Below are 18,693 nucleotides of genomic sequence, written 5' to 3'. Positions count from 1 at the left end.
GGATATATTGTTAAGTAGAAAAGCAAGTTGAGGCCGGGCGCGGTGCCTCAAGCCTGTAATCCCAGCACTTTAGGAGGCCGAGACGGGCGGATCACGAGGTCAGGAGATCGAGACCATCCTGGCTAACATGGTGAAACCCCGTCTCTACTAAAAAATACAAAAAACTAGCCGGGCGAGGTGGCGGGTGCCTGTAGTCCCAGCTACTCGGGAGGCTGAGGCAGGAGAATGGCCTAAACCCGGGAGGCGGAGCTTGCAGTGAGCTGAGATTGGCCACTGCCCTCCAGCCTGTGCAACAGAGCGAGACTCCATCTCAAAAAAAAAAAAAAGAAAAGCAAGTTGAGGCTGGCCGCGGTGGCTCACGCCTGTAATCCCAGCACTTCGGGAGACCAAGGTGGGTCAGGAGTTCGAGACCAGCCTGGCCAACATGGTGAAACCCCGTCTCTACTAAAAATACGAAAATTACACGCGCCTGTAATCGCAGCTACTCAGGACACTGAGGCAAGAGAATCGCTTGAACCTGGGAGGCAGAGGTTGCAGTGAGCCAAGATTGTACCACTGCACTCCAGCCTGGGCAACAGAGCAAGACCCCATCTCAAAAAAAAAAAAAAAAAGAAGCTGAGACCAGTATGCTAAGTATGCTAAAATTTTGTTTTTGTTTAAAATATTTATTGACAGGTACACAGAAAAACGTCTGAAAGAAAGCACCCAATTGTTGATGAGATTCTCTGAGCACTGGGATAAAAGGAGCTGCCCCTGGCCAGGCGTGGTGTCTCATGCCTATAATCCCAACACTCTGGGAGGCCCAGGTGGTGGACCCCTTGAGGTTGGGAGTTCAAGACCAGCCTGGCCAACATGGCGAAACCCTGTCTCCACCAAAAAATACAAAAATTAGCCAGGCGTGGTGGCGGCTGCTTGTAATCCCAGCTACTCTGGAGGCTGAGGCAGGAGAATTGCTTGAACCCGGGAGGCAGAGGTTGCAGTGAGCCAAGATCATGCCACTGCACTCCAGCCTGGGTGACAGAGTGAGACTCCATCTTTTTTTTTTTTTTTTTTTTTTTTTTTTTTGAGACGGAGTCTCGCTCTGTCGCCCTGGCTGGAGTGCAGTGGCCGGATCTCAGCTCACTGCAAGCTCCGCCTCCCGCGTTTACGCCATTCTCCTGCCTCAGCCTCCTCAGTAGCTGGGACTACAGGCGCCCGCCACCTCGCCCGGCTAGCTCTTTGTATTTTTTTTTTTTAGTAGAGATGGGGTTTCGCCGTGTTAGCCAGGATGGTCTTGATCTCCTGACCTCGTGATCCGCCCGTCTCGGCCTCCCAAAGTGCTGGGATTACAGGCTTGAGCCACCGCGCCCGGCCGAGACTCCATCTTAAAGAAATAAAGAAAGCATGGGGGGAGCTGCCCCTTTTCTTTTCTGACTAGGTAATATGTGAGCAAAGAATTCAAACAAGACCAAAAAGGTGCCAGGCAAAAGCAGATTCTACCTCTCTCTTAGATTCAGACCCACAGATGCTTCTGGGGAGAAGGGAAATCTCCGTTTTACTTTATACATGTCTGTAATGTTAGTACTTTTTATTTTTTTAACAAAGATCATTGCTTTTTATTATACTTTATTAAATTCTATCTAGTAACAAAAGTAAAAAAGAATGTTCACTGTAGAAAATTTGCAAACTATACAAAAGTTTCCGAAGAAAATAAATATCACCTACAATCTCATCTTCCAGAGGAAAATACCATTTAGTGCCTTTCCCTTGAATCTGTTTTTATGCACATACATCCTTTTTACAAAGTTCATAGGCTGGGCACGGTGGCTCATGCCTGTCATCCCAGCACTTTGGGAGGCCGAGGCAGGTGGATCACGAGGTCAGGAGATCAAGACCATCCTGGCTAACATGGTGAAACCCCATCTCTACTAAAAATAATTTTTAAAAAATTAGCCGGGCATGGTGGTGGGCACCTGTAGCCCCAGCTACTCGGGAGGCTGAGGCAGGAGAATGGTGTGAATCTGGCAGGTGGAGCTTACAGTGAGCCAAGATTGCACCACTGCACTCCAGCCTGGGGGACAGAGTGAGACTCTGTCTCAAAAACAAAACAAAACAAACAACAACAAAAAAGAAGTATTTGTTCAGCCAATCTTTTATCAGCAAACATGTAGGTTGTCATTTCAGAAAAATGTTTTGCACATGAAAGAAAGAATGGCCCTTATGAGGCACACAGGGTCCAGGACAGCAGAGGAGAAGGTCCCTGCAGGCAAGCCTTCCTGACCCCATCCTGCAGGGTCTCTGCCCGGGCCTTCTAGGCCCCCTCTGGGAGCACCACCAGGGCCCTGGGCCAACTGGCCTGGAAGCCTTGCCTTTTCCCTGTGGAGGGGCAGAGGCTCTGGTCTGTCTGTCCTGGCCCTGGGATCATTTTCCAGCACACAGCACAGTCTAGTCCATGGCAGCTCTGATCCCATCCAGTCTCCTCACTCCCCAAATGCAAGGTCATCAGGGTTCTGGTGGCCTAGAGATGGGTACAACATTCTCATACTCAGGTTCCTCCTGCCTTTCCTCTTCAGCCTGCTTCTGGGGATCCTGTTTCGGGAAGCCAGCCCCAGAGATTGGCTCCTGGGCCCTCCCTGAATTCTCCGTGCCAGCCCCCAGCCCCCGGGCCACTTCCTCTGGTCTGACTGCCATAGGCCCTGTGACCCCAGGAAGCCCAGCTTTTGGGGCTGAGTTGGGGCTCTGGCTGACAGAGCCAGAGGCCAGGCCACGGCTGCCCTTTTTCCGATTCAGGGCCTGGCGTGGAGGCTTAGGGATGGCCCTCTTGACCTTGGGTTCTGCCTGGCCTTTCTGAAAGCCACCAAAATGGCGGAAGGCAGAGCGGACAGGGCCTTCAGATCCCCGGGGCGTCCCCACCAGCATGTAGACCGTGGTCACAGGACCTGAGCTCTCCTGGACACTGCCCTCAATGGCTTCCACGTGCTCAGCCACTGTCCGGCCTCCAAGTGGGGGCCGTCGGGGGCCAGTGGCCGAATCTCCTGGACTGGCAGCCGCAGGAAGGGACTCATCTGTTTCTGCTTCCTCCAGGCCTGTGGACTCTTCGGCTTCCCGGCCCTCAGGACCTAATTGTGCCCCCCGGGAGAGCCTCTTGGGCTTTCGGAGCGGGCTGGAGAGCTCCCCTGAGCCTCGGCGACTCTGTGGCGCAAACTTGGTACCTTCAGCAAAGGAGACCGATGGCCGCTTGGCCCGAGCTAGACTGGAGGTGCGCGGGATGGCGAATGGCGTGGAGGCGTCCTCAGGGGGCGGGAAAGCACCTGCAGCCAGGCTGGCCTCTGACGACTCTGCCTGGGCCACAGGGACCATCCCTGGCAGATGAGACAGAAGAGCTTGGCTGGAGCTGAACTGGCCACCCCAATGCATCCTACCCACAGCTCAGTATCTTCCAGGAGGCCTCAAAAATAGGGCAAGGAGGAGGGCAAGGAAGAGGAGAGAGGCAGAAGGACCAATTCAGGTAGACACTGTTACGTCTACACTCTTTTTTTTTTAATTTTTGTAGAGATGGGGTCTCACTATGTTGGCCAGGCTGGTATCAAACCCCTGGCCTCAGGCAATCCTCCCGCCTCAGCCTCCCAAAGTGCTGGGATCACAGGTGTGAATCACCACACCTGGTCTCTATACTCTTTTCTCACCACCTCTCCCTACTTTGAAATACTGTCACACTCTAACCAAGCTAAAACTATTTTGATGTCACCGAGCCACATCCCTCCCACCTCTGGGCCTTCGTGTATGCTGTTCCATCTTCCTAAAACGCCATTCCCTCCTCTCCCTGACTTTCACTTGGTTAACTCCTCCTGATTCTGCTAGACTCGACTGGGATACGACACACATCTTCCCTGACCCCAGTCACCCCAACATGGCTAGCGAATGAGCCCCTACTTGTATGTCCCCCATGGAGACACATATCACTGTGTCCTGTCATTGTCTGATGACTGCCTGTCTGACTCTAAGCTTGGTGAGGATAGGAATCTATCTTGTTATCTCTTGTTGAATCTATCTTGTTATCCCCGGAGCCAAGAACAGTGACTAACACAGAATGGGCCCTTAATAACTGTTTGCCAGCCGGACGCGGAGGCTCATGCCTGTAATCCCAGCACTTCCGGAGGCTGAGGCGGGCGGATCACAAGGTCAGGAGATCGAGATCATCTTGGCCAAAGTGGTGAAACCCTGTCTCTGCTAAAATAGAAAAATTAGCCAGACGCGGTGGCGAGCCCATGTAATCGCAGCTACTAGGGAGGCTGAGGCAGGGGAATCGCTTGAACCTGGGAGGCGGAGGTTGCAGTGAACTGAGATTGCACCACTGGACTCCAGTGTGGCGACAGAGCAAGACCCAGTCTCAATAAATAAATAAATAAATAAATAAATAAATAAATAAATAAGTGTTTGCTGGGGGACTATAGAGGGGGTCGTGGTGGGCAGGGCTGCTCAGGGGCTATGTGGGTTGTTGGGGGGCTACCTTCGTGGGGCGGCACACAGTAGGCAGGAACCTCGTCTGCCTCCACAGACTCAGGATCGGATGAGAAGGAGTCATCGGAGGCCCAGCCGGCAGAGGGTGGCTCGATGAAGCTGTGGTTGAAGGGGACCTCCGGGTCGTGATGTGAAACTGTAGAGACTCCAGATCAGGCGCCTGCAGGACCTGACGCAAAACCTTGTCTAATCCCAGACCCCGGCCCCCAGCGCCCACTGACCTGTCACCCAGGGTAGCTTGTGGGAGCTGAGGGAACCGCAGGGCAGTGTGGAGCCTAAGCTGGTCAGTGTTCCCCAGACCTGCATCTTCATCCTGGACACGGTAGCTCTATCTCTTGCTGGCCTGAGTGAGGAGGGCAGGGACAGTGGTCAGTACATAAGACCCAAGGTGACCCGGGTCACCTTGGCAGGGTGTGACAGGGTGACGACCTCTACTTCAGTGACTCTCTATTGACTGCAGAATAAAATCCAAACGATTGAGCCCAAGATTAAGGCCTGCCACAGAACCAAGTGTGACTCTAGAGTCAGACGGCTCTAAGTAACAACTCTGGCTCAGACTTCACCTCCCTGGGCCTCAGTTTCCACATCTGTAAAACAGATCCTGTCTGTCTATCTATCTATCTGTCTGTCTATCTATCCATCCATCTGTCTATCTGTAGGACCTGGCAGGGTGCCAAGCGTTTTGTGGGGGCTTTTCCAAAATGCAGCTCTTTGTTATTATCATCCTAGCTGAGCCCCAGTTCACCTGTCTCTCTCTCTCTCTCTCTGTCTCTCTATTTTTGAGACAGAGTCTTGCTCTTGTTGCCCAGGCTAGAGTGCAATGGTGCGATCTTGGCTCACTGTAACCTCCACCTCCCAGGTTCAAGCGATTCTCCTGCCTTAGCCTGCTGAGTAGCTGAGATTACAGGCACCCACCACCATGCCCAGCTCATTTTGTATTTTTAGTAGAGATGGGGTTTCACCATGTTGGCTAGGCTGGTCTTTTTTTTTTTTTTTTTTTTTTTTTTTTTTTTTTTTTTTTTTTGAGTCAGAGTCTCGCTCTGTCGCCCAGGCTGGAGTGCAGTGGCCGGATCTCAGCTCACTGCAAGCTCCGCCTCCCGGGTTTACGCCATTCTCTTGCCTCAGCCTCCCGAGTAGCTGGGACTACAGGCGCCCGCCACTTCGCCCGGCTAGTTTTTGTATTTTTAGTAGAGACGGGGTTTCACCGTGTTAGCCAGGATGGTCTCGATCTCCTGACCTCGTGATCCGCCCGTCTCGGCCTCCCAAAGTGCTGGGATTACAGGCTTGAGCCACCGCGCCCGGCCTAGGCTGGTCTTAAACTCCTGACCTCAGGTGATCTGCCCGCCTCGGGCTCCCAAAGTGCTGGGATTACAGGTGTGAGCCCCTGTGCCTGGCCCACCTATCTCAACTTACACCCCCTCCAGGAAGCCTTCCCTTGTTCCCACTCTGCTCTACCCCCATATGGGGAGGAGGCTGGTCCACTCTTCACCGTTCCTCCAACAGCCTTTGCACCTGTCCTTGTGTCCCTGTGAGGGGCTTCTTGCCACCCTGGGCTCTATGGCCTGGGCCAGTGGCAACTGTATCTGCTCATCTGTGAATGCCACACAAGCACAGAGGAGGACGTGCTGGAGGACTAGGGCAGGAACTAGCAAGAGAGCACCAGACAAAGAGTCCAAAAAGGTGGAGAGGGGCTTCCTGTGTGCCAGTAACCAGCTAGATCACCTTGGGCCTCAGTGTCCTCTGGGAATTGAGGACAATAATCCTCCTGGCCCTACATTCCCTGTTCCAAACTTCCAGGCTGTTGTGAGTCTCAAAGAAGCCCGGAGTGTGAAAGGTTTCATAAGGGAACAAAGCTCTGCGTAAGCCCCCCGGCAGCGGGCCCCACCAGCCCGACCCTCCCTCCCCTCTCCATCTCTCGGGAAGCTACATTCTCTGCTAACCCACTGCACAGACATTGATGTCACTTTCCTTTGCGGGGCATCTGAGGCCTGGTCTCTTTCCCTCCTGGCCCAGAACTGGGCTGCTCCTGCCGTGGTCCCATTCCTCCTCCTCTGGTCCCCGCCGGTGTCAGCTCTCTGCCTCCCGCTGCAGGCTCCAGTTTGCCAGCTTAGTGCCCATGCAACTCAGAAACTCACTCATCGAAGGCTTCCAAGGAGGGCAGGCAGCCGACCCGGTGTCTCCAGTGTCTCCAGGCCACAATCACTGCCAACTACCTCCATCACCTCTGACCCACGTGGGCAACAAGGCCAGCCCTCCCCAACCCCATCACCTCTGACCTATGTGGGTGATGAGGCCAGCCCTCCCCACCCGGAAAGGAAACCAGATGCCTCCCTGCTCCCATCCCATGGCCTGAGCTGTGTGGGGAAGGGACGGGCTAGTGTTCACCTGTCCTTGAGGTCTGATCGGGTGGCCCAGCAGCAGCAGGCACAGCAGGCGAGGCCCAGGAACAGAAGCAGCAGAGGCACAAGGCTGCTTGCGATAAGGGTGGCGTCCCGACTGCGAGAGCCTGGGGGAGCCGGAGATGGGGGATATTCAGGCCTTCCTGTCTCCTACACATCCTGTCTTTGCTCTGAGTTGCCTGTTACCCAGAAGCTTCTTCGTGGGGGTCTCTCCCTGCCTCCGGGCAGCCTCTCTGCTGGCGTGTCCCCTCCGCAGGGTCTGTGGCCCATTGCACAGATTCTTGCCCCTGAGGCCATGTCAGTGTCCAACCACCCTGCTGCGCATTTCATGGCTCTAGCCTGGTTTCGCAGGGGGCTGGGGCTCTGTCACATCTTCAGGGAGCCCCAGAGCATCCACACAGAACTCAGGTATAAAGAATGTCTCTGGCCGGGTGCAGTGGCTCAAGCCTGTAATCCCAGCACTTTGGGAGGCCGAGACGGGCGGATCACGAGGTCAGGAGATCGAGACCATCCTGGCTAATACGGTGAAACCCCGTCTCTACTAAAAAATACAAAAAACTAGCCAGGCGAGGTGGCGGGCGCCTGTAGTCCCAGCTACTCGGGAGGCTGAGGTAGGAGGATGGCGTAAACCCGGGACGTGGAGCTTGCAGTGAGCTGAGATCCGGCCACTGCACTCCAGCCCGGGCGACAGAGCGAGACTCCATCTCAAAAAAAAAAAAAAAAAAAAAAAGAATGTCTCTGGACCGGGCGCGGTGGCTCATGCTTGTGATCCCAGCACTTTGGGTGACAGAGGCAGGCAGACCACCTGAGGTCAGGAGTTCGAGACCAGCCTGGCCAACATGGTGAAACCCTGTCTCTACTAAAAATACAAAAATTAACCCGGCGTGGTGGTGGGCACCTGTAATCCCAGCTACTCGAGAGGCTGAGGTGGGAGAATGGCTTGAACCCGGGAGGCAGAGGTTGCAGTGAGCTGAGATCGTGCCAGTGCACTCCAGCCTGGGAGATAGAGTGAGACTCCATCTCAAGAAAAAAAAAAAAAAAAAAAAGAATGTCTCTGAAGTGGGCCCAGACTCCCTGGTGAGGAACTGACCCTGGAGCCCGTGTGAAGGGCCCGCCTTTCCCTGGCTACTGCACCCTGCAGACTTCTTCCACCTTACCCGGCTGGCAGGACCCAGAGACAGGGTGGCAGGGTCCCTCTGGGCATTCACAGGGAACTGAGCAGTTGTGTCCATGGAAGCCAGCTGGGCAGGAGGCGTTGCAGCTGCGGAGTGACATGGAGAGGCAGGCTGAGGGCTGGGTGAAGGGAGGGGCAGGCAGGAGACAGGCAGGGAGGTTTCCGGGCACTGTCCAGGCAAGTTGAGGAAATGCTGCACAGAGGCCTGACCTAGGCCCCTGGTACTCTCCTGCCCCCAGGACCCCCGTTCTCACCTGGGCCCCCAGTAGCCGGCACTGCAGACACATTCCCCTGTCACAGCGTCACAAGCCCCCTGAACACAGGTGGGGCAGGTAGAGCCACAGTCTTCCCCAAAGGTGCCAGTGGGGCAGGGGTCTTCACACCTGGGGTGAGGCAAGACTCGGAGAAGGGGAGAGCAAGGCAGGCCTGGCCCCCACCGTGGGGCCCCACCCGTCCACTCCGGGCTCCTGGACTCAAGGACTCAACTGGCCACTCCTTAGCAGTGAAGCTCAGGTGTAAATAGGGCCTTGAACTTGGGGCCAAATCCAGCAGGTGACAGACTACAAGTCCCCGGGCGGGGGGGGGGGGGGCGGAGGGCAGGAAGCCTCAGAGGGGAGGGAGCTGGGATCCTGCCCAGGTCCCCCCAGAACTCATTGCTCTCCCCAACTCTTCAACAGGAGGGAGGCCCCTGGGACTGCATGAACCTGTGTGTCAGAGAGGGGTGGTGCTCTCAGAGAGAGCCACTGAGGTGAGGGTCCTTGGGGGGGTGCACCCCACCCTGAACAGAATTGTGCGCTCACCTGGGCCCCAGCCAGCCAGGGTCACAGCGCTGACAGTGGCCAGTATCCGGCTGACAGGCCTCCCCATGTCGGCAGTGAGAGCACTGCTGTCCGCAGCTCTCGCCAAAGGTGCCAGGCAGGCAGGGCTGTTGGCACTGGGTTCCGTTCCAGCCCGGCTCGCAGGACTCACAGCTGCCTGTGTCTGGAGAGCACGGCTCATTGTGCTTGCAGTGGCCACAGCTGGGAAGAGAAGGGCTTTGTGAGAGCAGTGGGGGTGGATGGATGGAGCATCCACCCCTTCCAACCCCTGTACTCCACGCAGGCCTTCGGGGGCCCTGGAGAGTGTTCGGGTCCCACCTGGGTCACTCAGGCAGGTTTGCGCCTCAGTTTCCCCACGTTGTACAATGAAGACAAATGAGGGCTCTTACAGGATCCCATCCCTTTCCTTCGAAGCGTCTACTCTGTGACCATCTTTCCCTGGGTCCCAGGGTCATCAGGAGGCAGCAGCCCAGCCAGGGCAGCCGAGTCACCCCCAAGCTCTGAGTCCCATCTGCCAGGTCTGCCAGGCCTTCCTCCTGTCCTTTCCCTTTTCTTCCTTTCACACCAAGCAACCCCGGGGTCTGGCATGAATGGAACTCAGTAGTGTCTTCTACTCCATCACATGAAATTAAAAAATGTAAAGTGTTTTCACCCAGGGGTCCCCAAACCCTGGGCCATGGACTGGTACTAGTCCATGGCCTGTTAGGAACCAGGCGGCAGCGTAGAGATGAGCAGCGGGGGAGCCTGACCACCTTAACTCTGCTGCCAGCCAGATCAGTGGCAGCCTTAGATTCTCATAGGAGCGCCAATCCTATTGTGAACTGATCACAGCAGGGTCCTGGTTCCACGCTCTTTATGAGGATCTAATGCCTGATAATCTGTCACTGTCTCCCATCACCCCCAGATGGGACCATCTAGCTGTGGGAGAATAAGCTCAGGGCTCCCACTGATTCTATATTATGGTGAGTCATATAATTATTTCATTATAGATTACAATATAATAATAGAAAAATTGCCACGAAACCAGTCCCTGGTGCCAAAAGGTTGGAGACCACTGTTGTCACCAATATAATTTCACATTTGCCATATCTTAATTTCCCATTGATGCCTAACAGTTACTTGAAGTTTCTCCCTCAGATGCTCAACTATCTGGGATCATATACTTGGGTCAGATCCATTAGTAGGGGAGAAGAAGGGGAGTTTATAAAAGCCATTTAGCTGATCTGGACCAGCATTTTTATTTTTATTTTATTATTATTTTCTTTGAGATGGAGTCTCGCTGTGTCGCGCAGGCTAGAGTGTGATGGTGTGATCTCGGCTCACTGCAACCTCCTCCTCCCGGGTTCAAGTGATTCTCCTGCCTCAGCCTCCCAAGTAGCTGGGATTACAGGCGCCCACCACCATGCCGGCTAATTTTTTGTATTTTTAGTAGAGTTGGAGTTTCACCAGGTTGGTCAGGCTGGTCTCAAACTCCTGACATCGGGTGATCCGCCCACCTCAGCCTCCCAAAGTGCTGGGATTACAGGCGTGAGCCACTGCGCCCATCCAGGGATGAAATTTCTTATGGTGAGTGCAGCTGGTCAAAGTTTGAAAGCCACTGAGTCCTAAAGAGACCTTGCCCAGGACCTTTGGTCACTCGATCCACCCATCTATACATATGGCTTGCTAGCAGTGCTAGTATTTTTTGCACAGCAGTAAACGATGAAATCAGTAGGCGGGGCTGGACCTGGGCAACAAAAGGTTTTTAAAGTTTCTTGTTTCGTTTTGTTTGGAACGGAGTCTCACGCTCTGTGGAGTGCAGTGGTGCGACCTCGGCTCACTGCAACCTCGGCCTCCCTGGCTCAAGCGATTCTCCTGCCTCAGCCTACCGAGTACCTGGGACTACAGGCGTGGCCAGGCTAATTTTTGTGTTTTTAGGAGAGACGAGGTTTCACCATGTTGGCCAGGATGGTCTCAAACTCCTGACCTCAGATGATGCGCCCGCCTCAGCCTCTCAGAAGTGCTGGGATTACAGGTGTGAGCCACCGCGCCTAGACGTCTTTTCCCCTTTCTCGTCCCTCTGCTTCGTATGTTTTTTGAGGGGAGCACCGCAAAGCCCTGACCCCTCCTCCCGGCGCCCGGCCCCGGCCACCTGTCTCCGCCCTGCCCTCTCACCTGACTCCGCCCCGCCCCGCCCCCTGTGTGCACCCCGCCCCGCCCCCTCACCCGCCCCGCCCCCTCACCCGCCCCGCCCCGCCCCCTCACCCGCCCCGCCCACCTGTGTGCACCCCGCTCCCGCCCCGCCCACTCACCCACTCCGCCCCGCCCGCTCACCTGTGTGCGCCCCGCTCCCGCCCCGCCCACTCACCCGCTCCGCCCCGCCCGCTCACCCGTGTGCGCCCCGCCCCCGCCCCGCCCACTCACCCGCTCCGCCCCGCCCGCTCACCTGTGTGCGCACTGCACCCCGTGGCTCCCAGCCGGGCAGGGCAGCTCGCAGCGCGCTCCGCGGAAGCCAGGCGGGCAGGTGCACTGGCCGGAGGCGGTGCTGCAGCGGCCCCGCACACACTCGCACTGCTGCCGGCACTCGGGACCCCACCAGCCCGGCCGGCAGGCGCAGCGGCCCGAGTCCTGCTCGCACGGGGAGCCGTGGCAGGTGCAGCGGAAGCTGCAGCGGCGCCCCCACCAGCCCGGCTTGCACACGCAGGCGCCCGTGGCCTGCTCGCAGCGCGCCGCCTCGGGGTTGCACTGGCACGGGCGGCGGCACGTGGGCGACCACCAGCCCGGCTGGCAGCGGCACACGCCGGTTGCGGGGTCGCAGCGCCCGTGGGGGCCGCAGGCGCACGGGAACTCGCAGCGGGCGCCCCAGCGGTCGGCCTGGCACTGGCACGCGCCCGTGGCTGGCTCACACTGGCCGTGCGGGTGGCAGGGGCAGCTCTCACGGCAGTCGGGGCCCCAGTACTGGCCCGGGCAGCCTGCAGAGGTGGGTACGGGAGGGGTCAGCGGGCTCAGGGCCGCGCGCGGACCCTTACCGTGCGTCCCCTTACGCAAGGAAAAGGGGCACGGGGCCCATCCTCCAAGAGCCGGGGACAGACCCTCGGAACATCCGGCAGCCCGTCCTGGGCAACACTCACTTCCTGCTCCGCTCTGACCTACAGAAAACCCTTAGCCATTAGTGGGAGGCTCAGCCTCCCATTTCACATTCCAGAACACACTCAGAGATCCTGAGTGGGCAGTGGACTTGCCCAGAGTGCGGCACCGAGGTGGGTGGGCCTTCCTCCATGCCTGTTCCTCCCTGCTGAGGTGGATCCCTGCTAGGCTGGAGCAGAGAGGGCTCCCTCCCCATCTCAGTCCTGGATGCTGCCCGCCAGGGTGGCAGGATAAGCCACCTTTCCCCTAGTGATTCCTTGATTCCTGGTGCCCATCCTCTGGCTTCCCAACCCCTTTCCCTTCCCTTTCTTTCTGACAGAAAAGGCAGACAGCCGAGCCTGGGGCCTCCTTCCATCCACTGCCCATGTATAAGGCGTATGTGGGAAAGAGAAGGAGTATACTCATTTTGCAATGAACGGGAATCACAGGTTTTCTGAGAAGTGGAAGAGGAAGATGCGCAGGTGGTCAGGGCTTTGTGGATACGGGTGAAAACCCAGTGACTCAGGCCATCTCCTAGGAGTGTGTGTCACTTCCTGTCTCTGGACCGCCATTCCTCAGTGAAGCTGGGAGGGATCCTGGCCCTGCTGTCCTGAGGCTACATGGCTACCTGCCTTGCCTGCCCCCACACCACTGTCCCCGTACCCAGCTCTGCCCACAACTTCATCCGGCCCTTGAGACTTACGGGAGCTGCAGTAGGCCCCAAAGAATCCAGGTTTGCATCGACAGAGGCCTGGCTTCACACACACCTCATCTTTCTGGCAGGCATCCGGTCCCTCACAGATGGCTGAAAGACACCCCACCTAGGTTGGAAAGACAGGAGCAGGACCAGGGGACACCCCTGCCCTCTCACTGGCTCCAGGGGCCATGCCTCCTCAAGAGGTGCCCCTGCAGGCCTGGTGTCAGGAAGGGCAGGCCCGGGAGGGTAGGAAGAAAGGGTTATCGGTGGGCTACGGCTTCCCTTCTCCTTGGCTGAGGGTCTGTCCGGCTACTTACGGATGGTGCATTCGTCATCCTTCTGCCTCCAGCCTGCGCAGCACTGCAGCTCAGCAGAGGGGCTGTGAGGCAAAAAGGGGTCAGCCGGACAAGGCGGGGGGTGCAGCCTAGCCCCGAGCAAGCTGGATCACTGTCTCTGGCTGAGGTGGGGGAGGCTGGTTTAGCCTTAGCTAGGGAGGCCTAGCAGATCTTTACAGCTCGGGTCCCCAGCCCCTCCCCTCTCCTTCCCTGGCCCTTCCACCATCCGCCCTGGCTAGCCACTACCTGCCAGGCCACCATCAGCAGCCCTTCCTTCCAGCCCAAGCCCCATTCCTAGTCTCCTCCTTCCCCTAAAGGCCTCAACACCGGTTCAACCACTCGCCATCAGACTCCCACAAGACCCACCTGCTGGCCACACAGACGTGCTGCCCATTGGGGTCCAGCTCAGACCCCTGAGTCCCCCGAGTCCAGAGCAGCAGCAGCGGGAGCAGCAGCCCCAGCCCCATGGCAGCCGGCGCGGTGGGAGGGCTCAGGTTCATCTGGCCCCCACAGCTCCCAACCCCCTCCCTGCTTCCTCTCAGGGCTTTTCCTGAGGAAACCAGGCCGGAGGGGCGGGCTGCCATGAGGCACCTCCCTGAGACGGAGGGGGTGGCTGGAAAGACTGACACTCAAAAAAAGAAAGGAAAAAGAAGGCAATGGCAGGGCTGAGTGGCCTCGGCCTGCCTGGAAGGGCCAGAAGGATGAAGTTGCAGGTCTCTGGGTGCCAGGGCTAGGGAAGCAGGTGGAGTGAGGGTGGGAGCCAGGGCTTTCCATCAAGCCACACTCCCAAAGCAAGGCCCGAGCTTCAAGAAGCCACCCCCGGCCGGGCGCGGTGGCTCAAGCCTGTAATCCCAGCACTTTGGGAGGCCGAGACGGGCGGATCACGAGGTCAGGAGATCGAGACCATCCTGGCTAACACGGTGAAACCCCGTCTCTACTAAAAAAATACAAAAAAACCTAGCCGGGCGAGGTGGCGGGCGCCTGTAGTCCCAGCTACTCGGGAGGCTGAGGCAGGAGAATGGCGTAAACCCGGGAGGCGGAGCTTGCAGTGAGCTGAGATCCGGCCACAGCACTCCAGCCTGGGCAACAGAGCGTGACTCCGTCTCAAAAAAAAAAAAAAAAAAAAAAAAAAAAAAAAGAAGCCACCCCCCGCTAAGTGACTGAGCAAGGAGACCCGCGAGGACCCCTTAGCCTGCCTCTGCTCCTGGCAGGGTTGGGAGGCGGGACAGACATGGACAGACAGGCGAGGAACAGTCTCTGCATATTACAGGCAGTTCTTTATTACATGAGCTCAGGCGGTCTGCACAAAGCCCTGGGAGCTAGGCAGTGAGCTCTCATTTCATGGATGGGGAAACTGAGGCTCAGAGAGATACTCTTATATCTGGCCCCAGAGGCTTGGTACAGAGACGTAGAGAGGGAGGTGGGCTGAGCCCCCATCCTGCCCTGGTACAGGCCAGGACTGGGGCAGACCCCTGGCGAGGGCTGCAAAGGCGGGAGCCCTGTCCTCATTTGAGGCCACACATCCATCCGCAGCTAGACCCCTAAGTCAGGCCTCCGGGGCGGCTGAGGCCCCCAGACAAAGGTGTTCGTGGAGGGCAGAACAGGGCGGATCAGGAGCTGGAGACTGTGGTTGGGCCTCCTCTTCTCCCCCTAGCTTGCTGGGTGCGGGGCTGTTGGTCTCATCCTCAGGGTATTCGGCTTTACCCCGATACCACAGACCAAAGCTGGAGAGAGACAGCCAGAGGCACTTTCAGCCAGGAAGCCAAAGAGGTCAAGGATATGGATGAGGGCAGGGGGTGGTGAGAAAAGGGGAGAGGAGGAAGAAAGGGCAGCCTGAGGGAGTGGGAAGGTGACGGGGGCCAGGGCCAGAGAAGCAGGAGGGGAGGGTGTGCTTAGAGCCAAGGACAGCAGGGTGACAGGCAGAGAAGCAGGAAAGGGGATCCTGAGAAGAACCAGCCAGGGCCCTTCCTCCCTCCCCATACTCTTGTCCTTCCCCTTCCCCCAACATACAAACTCTGTATTTTGGACTCCGGGGGTGGGGGATGGTCTCCCTTATCATCGGAGAGCAGGAGCCATGAGCCATCCTCATCGTCACTGAGACAGAGGAGAGAGGAGACGTGAGGGCCATTGATCAAGGCCCTGAGGGACAGCAGGAATCCAGCAGGGGGGACGGAGGGATTGCAGGGCCCCCGGGGCTGGAGAGAAGGCAACCCTGGGGAGATGCAGGATGTTGGGGCTTTAATTTTTAATTTTTTTTTTTTAGACAGGGTCTCACTCTGTCACAGGCTGGAGTACAGTGGCGCGATCTCGGCTCCCTACAACCTCTGCCTCCCAGGTTCAAGTGATTCTCCTGCCTCAGCCTCCTGAGTAGCTGGGATTACAGGCACCTGCCACCACACCCGGCTAATTTTTGTATTTTTAGTAGAGACGAGGTTTCACCATGTTGGCCAGGCTGGTCTCGAATTCCTGACCTCAGGTGATCTGCCTGCCTCAGCCTCTCAAAGTGCTGGGATTACAGGCGTGAGCCACTGTGCCCGGCCGAGGCTTTATTTTATAGCTTGACACACAGCAGGCCCTGACACAGCTGCGGCTACCGTTTCACCCCCGTAAGAACAAGCAGACCCAGCCAAGGTAGGAACCTGAAGAATGAATGTGGAGAGGCAGCGTTGGCAGGCAGAATGGACGGCAGGCAAGGTAAGGGGAATGGTGAAATCCAGGGAGAAGGGCACAGGCCAGACAGTGGCCACGGGACACAACCAGACCAGGTCAGCAGGTCCTAGAAGCGGCCAGGCTAGGGAGGCTCAAGGGGTGACCAGGTTGGGGTGATAGCCTCAGTCTGAGACAGTGGGCTCAGAGGGTACCAAGGCTGAGTCATCAGGCTCAGCAGAATGAGGGAGGGAGGCCTGGCTCAGTGGGAATGCAGGCAGGGACCTACCTGCTCTCTGCTTCCTCTGGTGTCCCTAACATCTTGGCCTTGATCTTCTTCCGCTGCTTCCGGACAGCCACCTTCATGGCCTCGAGCAGAAGGCCCGGGACCCGGTGGTCTGTGAGCAGCTCCCTACAGAAGAGGGCAGGAAGGGAGAAAGCTGTGGGGATGCCAGCCATGGGGATGTCAGCCGTGGGGATGCCAGCCGCAGGCCTCACTCCCGGTACCTGTGCATGCGGCTCCTACCTGAACACCTGAAGCGCTCTGCCTTGCTGACACCCTCAGACACCCCATGGCCCCTCCTAGGAGAGTTTCCCTGGCTGCTGCAGCTGCAACCCTTTGCACTGTCCCTCTCCCCTGTCTGGATGACATTGTAGGAGGACAGGGGCTATGCAATTCATGTCCTCCCAGTTCCCAGCGCAGGCCTGGCGCATGTCACTGTGGACATGTCAATGACTGGAGAATGAGGTGGGGTGATCGGAGGCCCTCCGGCTTCCCAGCGCTCTCACCGCTGGAAGTAGGCCAGCTCCTCCTTGAGCAGGAACACTTTGGCTTTGAGTTCATTCCGCTCCTGAAGGATCTGCTCAAATTCCTCCCGACTGAAGCACTGCCCTGCCTCCGAGGGGCGCCCTGGCTGCTGCGCAGCCTCCGCCTTTGGAAGGACAGGCATGGTCAGACGGTCGCCTCCGCTGGCGTTCGTTCCCCCCCGCCTCCCCCGGCCATCATGGGAATGCTAGAGGAAGTGACGGGCAGGGAGACTTGGGGGACAAGGGTGCCCCAATAGATAACAGAGCAGTGCTCCTGCTGAGAACAGGGGCCGAGGCCGGCCGGGGGCGCAGATCTGTCTGCCATCTCCCCGCTTCCTGGTGGACCTGCTGTGCAGCATGCAAACCTTGCCCGAGCGCCCACCGAGCGCTGGACGCTGAGTCCTGGGCTGGGTCCTTGCCTTCATGCGGCACTCACCGGGTCCTCAGATGCGCCTGCGCCGGCGGTCGTCCATTCGGGCTCCTGCACGTGCTGGTGCCTGGGAGCCCCCGCCTGCCCCTGCGCTCGCTCTTTACCCGGTGGGCTCGCGGCTTCGCCGAGCTGCTGGCGCTCCCTCTCGCGGTCCTGCGCGGCGCACAGCTGGATCTGCACGGCCGCCAGCTTGTGCCGCAGCTCAGCATTCACCAGCAGGAGGCGCTGCAGCTGCTCCTGCAACTGGGAGCGGAGCAAACGGTGAGGTGGGCGGGGCACCGAGGGCCCCCGGAGCCCCGCCCCGTGACTGCCTCGCTCCGCCCCCTGAGGCCCCGCCCCGCCCACGTCTTGCCCTCACCGCCTCGGTCTCCTGGCCTCGCTGCCGCAGGTCGCGGTTGTGCGCACGGAGTTCGTCCCGCTGTCGGTCCGTCACCTCCTTGAGCTGCCGCAGCAGCGCGCGCTCCTCTGAGGAAGGGGCGTTCTTAGCGGCGGCACGAGGCCCGCGGGAGGGAGAGGAGGACCCGAGCCGGTCGCCACCCGCCCTGTCCTTGCCGGAGCTGCGCTCACCCTGTGGCCCCGCGCGCAGCTCCCTGCGGAGGCGCTCGTTCTCCTCCCGCAGCCGCCGCAGCTCCTGCTCCGCCTGCTGCGCCGACACCTGCAGCTGGGGAGACCCGGGTCTCAGGCTTCGGCCCTGCTGGTCCCGCGGGTGGCGAGGGGGGGTCCGTGACTCACCGCGTCTGGGGCGGGCCCCACGGCAGCCTGTTCCAGGAGCTCCAGCGCCCGCACCACTAGCGGCACCAGCCCGGCCGCCGCCTCCGGCCCGAAACGGCGCGCCAGCTCCTGAAGCTCAGTACCCAGGGCCCCGGCTAGATGGTACACAAGCTCCGCGGCCGTTCCGGACCCCGCGGTCTCCCGAGACCCCCAGCCAGGCGCCACTGCTCTCCTGGGCTCCATGTCCCCCAAAGGCTTAGGGCTGCGACCCCTCCACCCTCAACAGACGGGGAAAAGCCAAACTGTTCCGCCCCAGGAAGCCTTTAGGGCTGTGTGGGCGGGGATAGAAGCGAGAAGGGTGGGGAGGAACGAGGGAGAAGGCGTGGGGAAGGGAGATAGTGTCCTAGGTCCCCTGGGCCCTGCCCTTTCCATGCCCAAGGTCACAGGAAACAGGACAGCCAACTTCCAGCCAGACGTCCAAGAGCTGAGGCTCAGGGCTGCAAGTGGTCACTTTAGTGGAGCCCTCCCCACAGGCCCAGTCCAGGCTCCGCCCCTGTGTGTGGAGTCATGGGGCCAACTTGGCAGCGGGGCACTCCAGGCAAGAGGTGACAGGTAGGCAGCCAGTCACTGGCCTTTACCCGGCTGTACATCAGCTGTCTGCCTGTGTGCTTATTTTCCTGACCAGGAGTGACCCAGAAAGCTTAAAAGGCTGGGCTGGCTCAGCACAGCCGCTCAGCGCAAGCCACAGAGTTCCTAGACCCGGGAAAGGTCAACCGCTCTCAGAACTGTGGAAACGAGGCGAGGGCTTCCAGGTACTGTTTTGTAGAGAAAGCAGCAAATGTGGTCAAGGCAGCGGAGTGTGAAAGCCCAGCCCCGCCTCAGGTCTCCACCGAGTCCAGGGGCTATCTACCCCAAAGCCCTGAATAGGAAGGCGGCCTCATACTCCCCCTTCACAGCTGAGCCCAGCATCTCGCTGTAAACCGCTCCAGTAGTCACACCTGGGGCCTGGCTGGCTTGGAGGCGGTGCAGACTACACGAGGCAGGACCCTGTTAACTTTGGCTGTTTCCTTC

At 58.5% G+C, this 18,693-nt stretch overlaps 2 protein-coding genes across 6 annotated transcripts; both read right to left on the bottom strand.

Annotated features, from left to right (window-relative positions):
- Positions 1–1,542: 1,542 nt before the first annotated feature.
- Positions 1,543–13,873, bottom strand: SCARF1 (scavenger receptor class F member 1). Of its 3 annotated transcripts, none has more exons than XM_030924214.1 (11): positions 13,395–13,867; positions 13,011–13,072; positions 12,700–12,801; positions 11,317–11,842; positions 8,874–9,092; positions 8,328–8,456; positions 8,057–8,160; positions 6,886–7,006; positions 4,722–4,843; positions 4,490–4,636; positions 1,543–3,341 (listed from the first exon to the last, which is right to left on the bottom strand). In XM_030924214.1, exons 1-11 carry the CDS (start codon positions 13,610–13,612, stop codon positions 2,482–2,484), a joined length of 2,610 nt encoding a protein of 869 aa, XP_030780074.1. In that variant the 5' UTR covers positions 13,613–13,867; the 3' UTR covers positions 1,543–2,481. The 3 variants fall into 3 exon arrangements, with proteins under 3 accessions (XP_030780074.1, XP_030780075.1, XP_030780076.1); XM_030924216.1 differs by having other exon boundaries at positions 3,091–3,341; positions 4,490–4,599; positions 13,395–13,873; XM_030924215.1 differs by lacking the exon at positions 8,328–8,456 and having other exon boundaries at positions 13,395–13,868.
- A 404-nt stretch (positions 13,874–14,277) lies between these two features.
- Positions 14,278–18,148, bottom strand: RILP (Rab interacting lysosomal protein). Of its 3 annotated transcripts, none has more exons than XM_010373511.2 (8): positions 17,644–18,148; positions 17,479–17,572; positions 17,270–17,376; positions 16,918–17,154; positions 16,464–16,606; positions 15,964–16,086; positions 15,039–15,122; positions 14,278–14,752 (listed from the first exon to the last, which is right to left on the bottom strand). In XM_010373511.2, the coding sequence occupies exons 1-8, from the start codon at positions 17,863–17,865 to the stop codon at positions 14,575–14,577; spliced, it is 1,188 nt and encodes a 395-aa protein (XP_010371813.2). In that variant the 5' UTR covers positions 17,866–18,148; the 3' UTR covers positions 14,278–14,574. The 3 variants fall into 3 exon arrangements, with proteins under 3 accessions (XP_010371813.2, XP_030778775.1, XP_030778774.1); XM_030922915.1 differs by having other exon boundaries at positions 16,918–17,148; positions 17,644–18,142; XM_030922914.1 differs by having other exon boundaries at positions 17,479–17,566; positions 17,644–18,142.
- Between the last annotated feature and the right edge of the window lie 545 nt (positions 18,149–18,693).

Source organism: Rhinopithecus roxellana, chromosome 19, assembly GCF_007565055.1.
Source record: "Rhinopithecus roxellana isolate Shanxi Qingling chromosome 19, ASM756505v1, whole genome shotgun sequence".
In the NCBI taxonomy this organism is placed as follows: Eukaryota; Metazoa; Chordata; class Mammalia; order Primates; family Cercopithecidae; genus Rhinopithecus; species Rhinopithecus roxellana.
This window is presented reverse-complemented; position numbering and strand designations above follow the sequence as displayed.